Source organism: Nicotiana attenuata, unplaced genomic scaffold (genome assembly GCF_001879085.1).
Source record: "Nicotiana attenuata strain UT unplaced genomic scaffold, NIATTr2, whole genome shotgun sequence".
NCBI lineage: Eukaryota > Viridiplantae > Streptophyta > Magnoliopsida > Solanales > Solanaceae > Nicotiana > Nicotiana attenuata.
Genome location: NW_017671085.1, coordinates 253,836 through 265,957, shown reverse-complemented (window position 1 = coordinate 265,957; position 12,122 = coordinate 253,836). Strand labels below are relative to the sequence as shown.

The window sequence follows — 12,122 nt, the reverse complement described above, 5'->3', positions numbered from 1 at the left end:
CTCTTAAAATTAATTAATCATCCGAGAGTAATACATCATGAGTAAACTATATAAAACTTTGTACAAACCAGTTAATACAGTTAGACAGACATACCTTTAAAAGTCCAACATGAAATTTTAATATATAGGGAAATATTGTTCGGAAGAATTTTGGGAACCATTTGACCTTTAAAAGTCCAACATGAAATTTCAATATATAGGGAAATATTGTTCGGGAGAATTTTGGGAACTAAAAATAGTTTAAATAGACATGTTTTAGACTGAGTTAAATAGCCACATGTAATGCTACATGGCACGTTTTAAGACAATTAGGAGCACTTTACATGGCACGTTTTAAGACAATTAGGAGCACGTACTAGACGCACCACTAAAAATACAATGGGGGGAATTTTAATATGAAGGGCAATATAATTCAAGAGGTTTTGGGAACACCGAATTGTTTAAGCAGAAAACTGACTACGTGATAATTTAGGGGGATTTTAGGATACTCTTTTAGTATTTATTATCTTCTCAATCTTATAATTGTCACACAAACAAAAATAAGACATCTAGGAGATGTCAATATAACTGGAGATTTTCACATTTGGAGTTTAACCCTGCTAAATTGGATACGCACACCTCTTACAAAGGCCGATGACTACGTTATGAAAATGATCCTGCTATCAATAAGATCCTACTCATCCTCTTTGAATTGAGCTACCTTTTTTTAAACTATCAGGAAACAACTATGCCACCGAACAAGAGAGTCAATAGGTTAAAATACAATACTTTTTCCAGCAATACGAGCACACGATGAAATTTTGCTGCAAAATCTAAACGATTAGTTTTGCTGCAGACAATTTTTCTGTAACTTTGGATATCAGAGACATCATAGCAAAAAGCTGCTATACATACCAGCTAACATAAACAGCTAGGACAACTAAAATTTCCTGTGCATGACATTCAAAGGCATCTGACCTTGCCATCGATTTTACAATTGACAATGAAACAAAGAAAAAGAGGAGATACAATACATTGTCAGGTTTACAACAATTGGTCACAAATTTTTCAAGATACAGTGCGCCCATAGCATAGACAAGAAAGATAGAGGTTCTTTCCCCACTTCTCCTGCAACGAAACCGAAGTTTGCACAAGTTTAACTTTCTCATAATAAAATGAAGATGATAAAGTCTCGTAATATATTAGTCTGAGAACTGCAGCCTTTCTAATAACAGAACCTAGTCAAAGCAAAAGATTCATAGAGGCAATACGAACTGGTCGCAACTAAGACTGGGTGCTGGTGTCACACTTACATCAGGTCAGGTAGGGATAACAAAGTGACTGAGAGAACCTCTAGCTTTAGAGAACCTACTGATAGTTATGATTAACATAAGATCTCAAAAGGTCTACTATATATGATTAACTAGAATATTAAGATATACTACATATTATAACAAGGCATGGATGAAAGTTTGAGAGAATTTTACTAAATATGTTTACAAAGATTTCCCGGAAGTTCATAATAAGAATAACAAAAACCTTCATGATGGATAATATAATACTGGTAAAATCTGCTAAAATAGCATAAGCCAGCAAGTAATGCTCACTCTTTTCTTAGCCCATCAACAATTTAGGCAAAGCAGAGGAGAAAACAGTTTCACAAAAGAATTACCTTGACATGTGTGCTGGGAAACTGAGATGTTCGCAGAGTTTCCTGAGTCTCATCACCAGGTCTTCGGCGAGGCACACTCAGGATAAGGGCAGCTTGGTCTGCCGTAGCAGCTGTTGCAGTAATACGATAACCATTATCCCACCGCTTGTGAATGCCTTCACTGGGATAAAGAAAATCGAGCTCTACCACCTATTAAACATAAACAATCTAAATGTTACTAAAGCTAGCACTAATTTGGGAGATAGGGCGTCTTACCAGATGATCGAAGTTCTCTACAACAAATGGTACTATAAGAGAAACTAAGTCATGCAATGATCCATTGACATTCAAATCAAGCGAGTATGACAACAACCATTGCACTTAACAGCTTTGACCTTATTCGAGGTAACCAGGAAAAGAAAAGAAAAGGTTATGTATCTTTAAAAGTGGCTCTTTAGATTCTAGAGTCAACTCCCGAGAGTAACATGGATTAGCTGTTGTTAGGTTTATACTCTTTCAATGCCAAATCAAGGTCATCTTCAGATTAAAAATTATGTTCGCTTTGCCAGTGGTGCACCACCTGATCATTCCTCTTTTCATGTGAACAATATTTCACTTGTCAAAATAATTATTCGCAACAGAAATATACTCGAATAACTTTTAAATTTCTTCTCCTTATTATGGATAAGATAAGAAGCTGTTGCTACCAAATATTTATTTGATATAAACCAAAAAAAATTACTTCTAACCATATCTAAATGATAGTGAAACTAACCATAGTACACCCAACTTCAGATGAGGACTATCGCTCTGTGTAAACTGTGTATTTATACATGCCAAGTGCCAAGTTTAAGTTCAATTCCGGCAGCCACATTTGACAGAATATAGCAATGAATATGTATGCTGCCTAACTCTCTGTATGTCTTGAAAAAAAAACAATTAGTTTTTAGTTTTTAACAAACCAACAATTTTATTGCTATTGTGGGAAGAGCACTTGACAAACAATTAGTTTACAGGATAAAATTTAAGTTAAATTGTCATATATGTCAAAGAATGAAACATTTCTATTACTTGATCTCCATGCAAACACTTTGTTTACGATACATAACCAGGCATTAGCCTAATCCAACAAAACTGCAAGGTCCAACGTAAACGAACTATATATTTTTCGAAATATTTGGAGGAATCAGTGAGGACATTAAACAAAACTACTTCATTTCCTTCGAGAAATTACAACTTCAATGAGACTACCATTTTAGCTCCTCCAGCAATAAACTATAATTTTATTACCATCAAAAAACCTGACTGGAAGATTTGCACTTCTCCTTTCAAGTGTCTGTCTTCGTGGGAAATTTATTCAACAACTTTACAAGGCTATAATAGCACAGAAATATTGAAAAAAGATGGCATGGGATAGAAGAGATCAAGATAACATCACGAAACCATATTAGATAATTTGTTTTTTTTTGTGTGTGTGTGTGAGAGAGAGAGGGGAGGGGGGGGGGGGGGGGGTATGAACAACCTGGTCACTGAAGCCTGAATTGCGTGACATAACAACAGCCCACCTAGAGCCAGCAGTTGCCATGGAGGTCACGTGGAACCCTTCTTTCCACTTCTTGCTTATCCACTTAAAGGGAAACGACTCACTCACTTTATAAGACTGTTGAGTGAACTGTGTGCCTGCAGAAAATGTCATAATTGTGATATACAAAAGATAAAAGAAAGACCAGAACCTAGAGCTGCAACCTAAAAAGCTCAACGCTGGCATAACAGTCTGCATTTGCCTTTGCATAGGAAGAAATACTCTCCACAACAATTAGATGAAATAATGCAACTTAGTGATATAGCTTCTACATATCACCAACTAAAACCTCCAGATTCAGGCAATAAACTCGCGTATCTCAATTGAACTACTTTAGTTGGTGTAACAACCTGAGAGAGGAAGCATAAACACCCTATGATTGTTATCTTGCAATGTTTTGACTTGAATAAAAAGTTCAAACTGGCAAGAGAAAAAGGCTAAATTTCCATTGCATGTAGAGCAATGTTTTAGCATCTAAAGAAGTAATCCATCATCTAAAATCACATCAGACTGAAAGGATTATACAAACTGATAAAAAGTTAATACCTTCTTTTATATATATAAAAATAAAGTTAATACCTTCTGATTTGCCTTGTGAGAACATAAAAAGCTTTTGATAGCAGAACTACACTAGAAAACAACTGCCCCAGCAGCAAACGCTTAATTTGTTACAGATCCATGTTATAGTCTGATCGGTAAAATGGAGGATATGAAATCTAGGTCCAGCAGTAGAGTTAGTTTTTCAATGCAAGATAAAATTTCAAAGGGACCAAACAAAACGAACCAACAGAAAGCATAACCGGCACAGCAATACAAACAGCCCAATGGAAAATTATGCTGTGACCTACTGAACCATAGGCACTAAGCAATCTAAATATCTACTTAATAGAATAATGCAGAAACAAACAGACACCAAATACTAATATGATTCCAACAGGGCACAATACCATAACTCTTGTCTCAAGCACATTTCCGGCATGGTAGAAAAATTGTAAGATGAACCTAAGTTTATATCAGTTACCAAAATTACCAATTTCAAAATACAAGGCAAGAAAAGATATCTAGCTAAATTGTCTAAAGGCAGGTAAAAGATCAAAACAAGCGGAGAGAATTGACCTACAGCATGTTAAAGAAAACTCACCTTTTGACATTACTACTAAAGAGCTTCCATTGGTGGCACCTGCAAGAGAGCTAATATAATAGTTCTTCTCCCACTGCTCCATGATCCACTCCTGTAAACATGCATTAGAAAGATAAGATAATTACACATGATGTTAAATGGCTCAGCAGCACATGAAGTCTACATGAAACTCCTAGTTACCTTGTGCAAGAAGAAAGGCGACAGCTCATAAACTTGGCTGGTGAAGTTCGTTCCAGCATCCATGATAATAGCCCATAAGCTGGAACACGATGCTACACAACTTATAGACAAACCATCCACAGACCCTTTCTCCACGTGTTGTGCCAATCTTTGGTCTGCAACATTATAATGGTACCTAAAAAAGCCATGGTGTATTAAGTAAAGAAAGTGGTGAATAAAGGATGATTATTCAATCACCATTATGAATTGAATCAAAAAGGATTATGTCCTGATACCATGGAGCAAAAATGAATACAAAAAATATCATCTATCATCATGTAGTGATTATGCCATAAGAAGGCAAAGGATACTCATCCTTCTTAATAAAATATGTCAACGTGTATTGACTAAGGTAGCAAGTTTGGCGGATATTTATTTCTTCTACCACCATATCTAGCCTTCCAAGAGTTCAAAATTCATACTGGCAGAAGCTTAAATTTCCTCCTCTCCACGTAAATATCAAATTTGGTCAATACTAAATGTTTCTGTTCATTTTCCTAAGATACTAAAATGTTTCTATTCTACAGTGCAACTACATAAAATACTCACTTGACAAAAAAAACCACCTCCAACCCGCATCCCCCATTTGAGGTGAAAAAGTCGAGGATTAATGTTCACTGCCAACAAAAACTTATCAACTGCTTTACAAGAAGAGACCAATCATGTGAAATAGCTACCTCTGTTTCATAGGCTTTCTGGCATTGTAAATTGATATCCATTGTGTCGCAGGAACTCCCATGCGAACCTTCTTCTGAGGCTGCTCTTCTTCCTCATTTAAAGTCAGCCTCCCCCGCTTTTGGCCGACCTGGATAACCTGTAATAATTACATAATGAGCCAATGGACGGCCTGTAATATAATTCAAACATACTGCGGCTTACATCAAAGTTCGAGTACTTACCTTTTGGGCACCATCAGTGTTGATCGGTCTTATAGCAGGATCAGCTCCAAGCAAGCTCCCAAATAGAGAGATTAACTTTGAATATTTTGGTTCTTCATCAAATTTCAGGTTAATTACTGTATCAAGAAATTCTCTAAAAGGTGCAGGGCAGAAGCAACACAGCATCTCCGGAGATGTTGCCATCTTTTTTTTGCAGACAAGAAATGATTTGTTATCACCCTGAAACTCAAAAGATGAACTTGTAAAAAGAGATGTCCGGAAAGCTATATGACTGAAACAAACTGTCTTGCGGTATAACGACTTGACAGAAGCAGGTGAAGCAGATACCTGATAACCCTGCCATGGCAGCCTCCCTCTGTGAAGAAAAATTAGTGTGTATGCAAGTGATTCCAGATCATCTCTTCTACTGGCAGTCCTTCCCAAGTGAGCATGCGCACTTGCATACCGGACAGTCCCTCTGAAATTGATAGATAGGAGTTAATATTGGATAGATATGTAAGAAAACTAAGGCAGAGGATAGCAGAACATGAAACACCTGAATGTGTCGGGACGCTGATCATATCCGACGTGCTGCCCTTTTGAAGTGTCTCTCCACTTTGTGGCTGTACTTGGTAGATAAAGTAATCAGTAATAAGGATTATCAAATCAACAGAACAAAAACCTAAAACTAAGTTCTCTTACCCAGTCCCAAGTCAACTAGAAACAACTTCTTCTCTTGCGGCGTTGATGGCTGGCCAAGTAAAAAGTTTTCTGGCTTTACGTCTCCGTGCACGTATCTAAGGACAAGAAAAACAATCACTTTGAAGAATTCAGCGAAAACTACAGAGATCCCAAATTAAAAGTAGTTCAAGTTTTTCAGCAACAGAAAGAACCAACATGATTGCAAGGAGAGCGCATTCACAGCCTTACTTATCCCCAAAACAAAAAGGAAAGGAAAGGAAAGGAAAAGAGTGTGTGCATACCCTTTTGCGTGCAGCTTTTCCAAAATTGACAAAGACTCAACTGCAATACAGGCCACCATTTCTGCAGACATTCTGCAAAAGTAGGATTTATGAGCAGAGCTCTGAAGTTGGCATATAATCTCACAAACCAACTTAATTCTAGTTAACTTTGGAGCTCTAATAGTAAGAAGAAATGGCAGATAGGGTGTAAGATCTCTATTTTTGTAAACAATTTGTCTACCCAAAGTCTGCCGCATCAATAAAATTATACCTTATACAAAAACACATAGGAATGAAGTGAAGTGATACAGCGGATCCTTTGGGTGCACAGATGATGTTTACTCAATTGAATGACACTATGAATGCTTCATTTAATAAATTAATGAGTCTATGACATACTCCTGTCACCACCCATTGCTTATCTTCTATTTGCGCATCCTAAGAATTAAGTTAACAAAATATCAACAGAAGCAATTTTTTTATAATGTTAAAGTACCAACAGAAGCATGTTAGAGTTGCACATCTTAAAATTTATTCTCCAATACTCCATGAGAACAATTACAAAAGATTAATTGACAACAATAAGTTTGTCGAGTATCTTTTCTGTTCTTAGAAATAAACCTCGGAAAAACAGAATCTATACTGTACACCAATGTGAGCTGATCGCTATCAAGGAAAAACATCAGCGTGTGAGGATATCAAGGTCCATTTTATAAACACCAGTTTATGAGTATATCAAGGTCCTTTTTAAGTTCTATATTGGCATTATTACATAATTCATGTTAAGCAATTGGTGACTTAATGAACTATGGTATCTCTACTATCATAAAAATAATTAATTACTGAAAGAATGTGAAAACAGTACTTCCGTGAAGAGGTCTGACAATTGGAAAACAAAAAAAATTATTCAACAAGTATGATTATAATAGTGTTAGCTACTTACGATTGTCCAGAGGAATTCCATACATCCCATAAACTAGGCCCTAGCATGTCCATAACCTGCATGCATAATAATATGGTCAATTTACATCATCGTACATAGCACTCACGTAACATATAAAACCGCAATCACTTTTCCAGAAAAACATATAGACCTGCATTCACATTAAAAAAGGTCCTAATCATTAACAACAACTTTGCTAGTAACTCCTCCAGCCGAAAATGTTTCTCCTTTTTCTCTTTGGGCATGTCCCAGAAATTTTATCCCATTTCAAGAACTCAAACTTTTTTCTTCCAAAACCACCTTCAACAGCAAGAACATGGATATGACTTTTTTAAAGTCATGGACGATTCTAGCAGATATTTTTACTACACAAGGACTATTAGAAGAAAAGATAAAGAGACTATTATATTAACGGAGTAAAATTTTTAAAGGAAATTGATACTTCTACCAAATGTAAATAAAAGAGAGGACATTCTTCAAAGACAAATTCTGAGACCAATCCACTCAGTCCCAAAAAGAAAGAAAGTAACTACCAAACCAGTCTTGATTATTCAATTGAAAGAGAACTGGCTGAATATGTGAATAATAAAAAAACTAAAGACGTCCATTGAACATTAAAGCTAATTCTTAGCTAGTAAAGCGCAGAAATGAGACTGCCTTAATAACTTGAAATACATCACGCCATCTGCATATTATGCATATTTAATTCTCTATGAAGGCTGAAATTAGAATGCCAAAAGAGGTCGCAATTGTTGTCACACTCACAATGCTGATGCTTCTCCTAAAAATGAATATCCACAAAACAAATTATTTTATCCTCCATAATTACTATAAGTATAGCAAATCTGCCTCCGTAAACATACCATAACATAATAGTCTCCTGCCCTTCCTTTATAATGCACTCTGGGCACTCCATGGCTGCCACCAAGAGTACTGCTCAACAAAAAGCACATGTTTTAGTCCTGCAAATTTATTTCATCATAAGCACAAAGTAATTTCAAAAGTATCACATCCTTACTTGTAAACTTGCCACTCATACGGAGGACCATAGCTACAGCCTTTGCTATTTCTATGCTCAAACTTCAGCGCAACCTAAAGCCATAACAGAGAGCCAATGTGGATTACACAACTATCACTTGTAGGCAGATAAACTAGCCTTGTCAAAAAGGATGCCAGGAAGGAAAAAAAAAATCTAGAGGATTCATAAGCAACCACATTACCTCCATAGCCAAGGGACCGTTAGCACGCTCATTCCCGCCAGTAAGACGACGACCCAAAAACACCTGTCCAAAACCACCTTTACCTAACTTCCTTTCAACCTTATAAAGGGGTGATCCTCCTACTTGCACCTAAAGGCAGATATCATGCAGAAACCAAAAAATGAGTAGAATTCTGACATTTAATCCCAAAGATTTGAAAATTTCTTACAGCACAACCACATTGAAGCTCAATATCTAGCAGTGTAATTTGCAAGTAGTAGAAGTGCTTCACGCATGTCATGTTTCACCCAAAGAAGGCATTAGTGAGTATGAGAATCACTTGGGAATCCTAGGGAAATGCACGTCCTAGGTCTGGATCAAGCAATTTCACCTAATATAATAGGCATAACTACACAGGTACACTCGATCTAATAAGTCCCTTTTGTTAGGATTCATAAATACTAGGGCTCAGATGCTAGTGTTCTCCTTATTTACTTCACGTACTTACTGACCAAATACATACAAAACATGTATGTGAGTAGGACCAATGACATCTATGCAGTCGAGAACAATGCACTCGAGGTCTACAAAATACCAATTTTACTTTTTCCCGATAATGGTCCTAAATTAACAGAGAAATAGGTCACTTCATGCTTCAAAACACACAAAATCCCTTGAAAGACGCACAAGAAGCTGCAACATCAAAATTATTCAAACTAACAAAAAACAAAGATGATCCGACATATATAAATTAGACAGACATTTGTTGTTTAGAAGACAAATCTTGAGTATTTCAATAAAATGATGCACGAATAGAGCATAACAACAACAACCACTATACCTCATAGAGCATAACAACAACCACCACTACACCTCATAGAGCATAACAACAACAACTACATCTCAAGTAGGGGCAGTTACATGAATACTCACTAACCATGTTACTCCAATTAAACTCATCTCATGCCAATATTATGCAAGTACAAATAAAAAGTGTTAGAACTTCTCATCCCGCATAGAGCATAATGGACATAAAATGATGCCCGCATAAAGCATAAGGGTTATAAAATGATGCGTGCATAAAGCATATAAATAATTCAGATAACCAACCCCCAAGTCCCCAACCAGGAGCAGATGTAGTATTAAAGTTATGGGGTTATCTAAAACCAGTAACTTTGGCTCAGGCCTTCTATATACAACAACTAAGCCTCAATACCAAACAAGTCGGGTCGGCTATATGAAACCTCACTAGCTCAGACCTTGTATGTGTGTAAATTTAACTAAAAAGCATAACAATATATTTCAAACACAGTAAATCAAATGGAATCCATGAAGTTCAGATTTTGGATCCACCTCTGGACATTCAGAGGTAGAAATGTATGATCATCACACACCTGTTCAGGAAAAAGATTAGCGTTATCATCTTCTTGTGCAGTCGCTTTATTATTGTTATTATTATTAGCACTCAAACCGCCACTCTCATCCCCCATCTTTTCCTCCTCTTCAACTTCTTCTACCTCTACTCTCTCCTTCTCCTTCACCTCGACCGCCACAACCACCTTATTAGCTTCTGCAGCTGCTGCTTCTTTGGCCTTCGCAGCCCGAGTCTTAATATAACACCGACCACCAACAGCACCGCCGCCTCTTTTCTTTTTCGTCGCTGCTACTTGAGCTCCACCGCGCTTACGTACAACCCCACTCCGCAACTCCGGCATTCTTTTTTACCCATATAAATCGAACAACAACCCGAATCCGAATTGTACATCACTGTGTTTTCTTCATCAAAACCCTAAACGACATCATCAGTTAGGTTCAGAAATTTTTAAAAAAAAAGGAGTTTTGGTTGAATTAATTACAAAAAAATAGATAAGAAGTAAAAATTGGATCAAAAGGGGGAATTTTTTTTGGGAGATTTTTGGTGCTAGGGTTTGTTTGAAGAGAAAACGATCTGTGTACGCGTGAATGTCGATGAAAAAGTAGTTCTCTATTCTGTTTTTGGTTTTGTTGTATACATATAGTACAGGAGATAAAGCGAGAGGTGGGTATTAATTTCTTTCTTTTTTTTTCAAGTTTATTTTTATTTTTATTTTTATTTTTCTTTTTGTATATTGTGTATAAATATACAAAGTCCAAAATCCTGACCAAGTTCTGGATTGAACTTTCTAATATGAGGACTTCTCAAGCAATTTTTGCATGCTTTGGTTGCAAAGAATGTGAGTTGGCAAAAGGAAAATCACAGACAGTGGGTACAATTTGAGCCCCCAATTTTTGCTAATACTCAATTTTGGTCCTTGTGTTTTGGGGTAAGACTAATGTTTAAACCAGGCAAAAAAATAAAAAAATAATAATAAAGTAGAGGTTAACATTGATATAATTGGTTAATAACTGGGTTAAATCTATCAAATTGGTTGTACGCGGTGCGAATGTGGATTAGTTATGCATATGATTTCGGACATAAGAAGAAAAATATGATTGCATATACATCTTTTTAATGATTGAGTTTGAATATGTAAGAATACACGATTTAATGTGCGGTGGTTTGTAGATGTCTATGTTCATTCTAATTAAATACGAAGTACATAATAAATTCATGGAGATCAACTTAGACTACCTATATGATAAAACGCTCTAGTTTTACAATGAACAATACTTTCAACATTGTATTACCTAAAATAAATATTTGTGTTATAAATAGAATTGTATTTATGGTGAATGTCTATATTTAGAGAGATTCTAGGGTTCATTGCTTGGTGGCTAAGTCACTTCTCCCTATAAATAGAGGGGTCTTACCCTATTGTAAATCATCCCAAATCAATAAGAATTCTCTCCCTCTACTTTTCTCTGCACTACTCTTCTTCTTCTTTTATTATTTTATAACACGTTATCAGCACGAGACTCTAACCAATTGAGTAGAAGCTTTGGGATTGAGCATAATGATTGTCAATTATTCCATGAACTTCCTTCATGATTAAATTCTGGATTTAAGGTAAGTATTTTACCGTATTTTTCTCTTTTATTCTATACTTTGATTTTATATACAAGCAAAGACAACAAAGTTTGATTATAACTCTAATGGAGTTTGTAAGAAATTATAACCACCTGAAGTGGTAAAAGTTTTTATGTCTTGCCATGATCAAATTCACGTATGATTATGGGCACAAAAAGTGGAAACCCGTCCCATTGAATTTGCTCCATTCTCATTCCCTTAAGAGAATGTGATAGCAGTATGTGATAAGTCTGAAAGAAGACAAAATTATCACTATGAATGTATCAATGGATGTGGACGTGGCAATAGACGAAATTATAATCGTCATCATTGTGATAATGAGAATAATAAGGATTCTCAAGATAATCCCCCACTTGTGAAAATATTTGTCATCGATTTGACATGAGATTTTATAAAGCACATATAGATGATTATGGTCTATTCATGATGTGAATGTGACAACATCTGATTTAAGAATACATATTCATTTTTGGAAGAATATGAGCGTGCTAGTGGTATATATCACACTCACCTCTAGAAGGAGGTTTGAGATGATATAAGAAAATAATATCATTATTATGG

General features: G+C 35.9%; 1 protein-coding gene across 1 annotated transcript; it reads right to left on the bottom strand.

Moving 5' to 3' along the window:
• Positions 1 to 750: 750 nt before the first annotated feature.
• On the bottom strand, positions 751 to 10,568 carry LOC109205824 (casein kinase 1-like protein HD16). Its single transcript, XM_019368577.1, has 16 exons — positions 9,949 to 10,568; positions 8,576 to 8,704; positions 8,374 to 8,447; positions 8,219 to 8,288; positions 7,356 to 7,411; positions 6,434 to 6,505; positions 6,153 to 6,247; positions 6,007 to 6,073; positions 5,799 to 5,928; positions 5,472 to 5,690; positions 5,250 to 5,386; positions 4,534 to 4,708; positions 4,354 to 4,444; positions 3,153 to 3,310; positions 1,652 to 1,840; positions 751 to 1,107 (listed from the first exon to the last, which is right to left on the bottom strand). The coding sequence occupies exons 1-16, from the start codon at positions 10,267 to 10,269 to the stop codon at positions 1,048 to 1,050; spliced, it is 2,043 nt and encodes a 680-aa protein (XP_019224122.1). The 5' UTR covers positions 10,270 to 10,568; the 3' UTR covers positions 751 to 1,047.
• Positions 10,569 to 12,122: the final 1,554 nt, after the last annotated feature.

Coding starts and splice junctions, on each gene's coding strand:
- LOC109205824 (XM_019368577.1), bottom strand. CDS start 10,269: ATGCCGGAGTTGCGGAGTGGGGTTGTACGTAAGCGCGGTGGAGCTCAA. Junction 6,248..6,433: donor GAAAAGCTGCACGCAAAAGG/GTATGCACACAC, acceptor TCTTGTCCTTAG/ATACGTGCACGGAGACGTAA. Junction 3,311..4,353: donor TTTAGTAGTAATGTCAAAAG/GTGAGTTTTCTT, acceptor CATTTTCTGCAG/GCACACAGTTCACTCAACAG.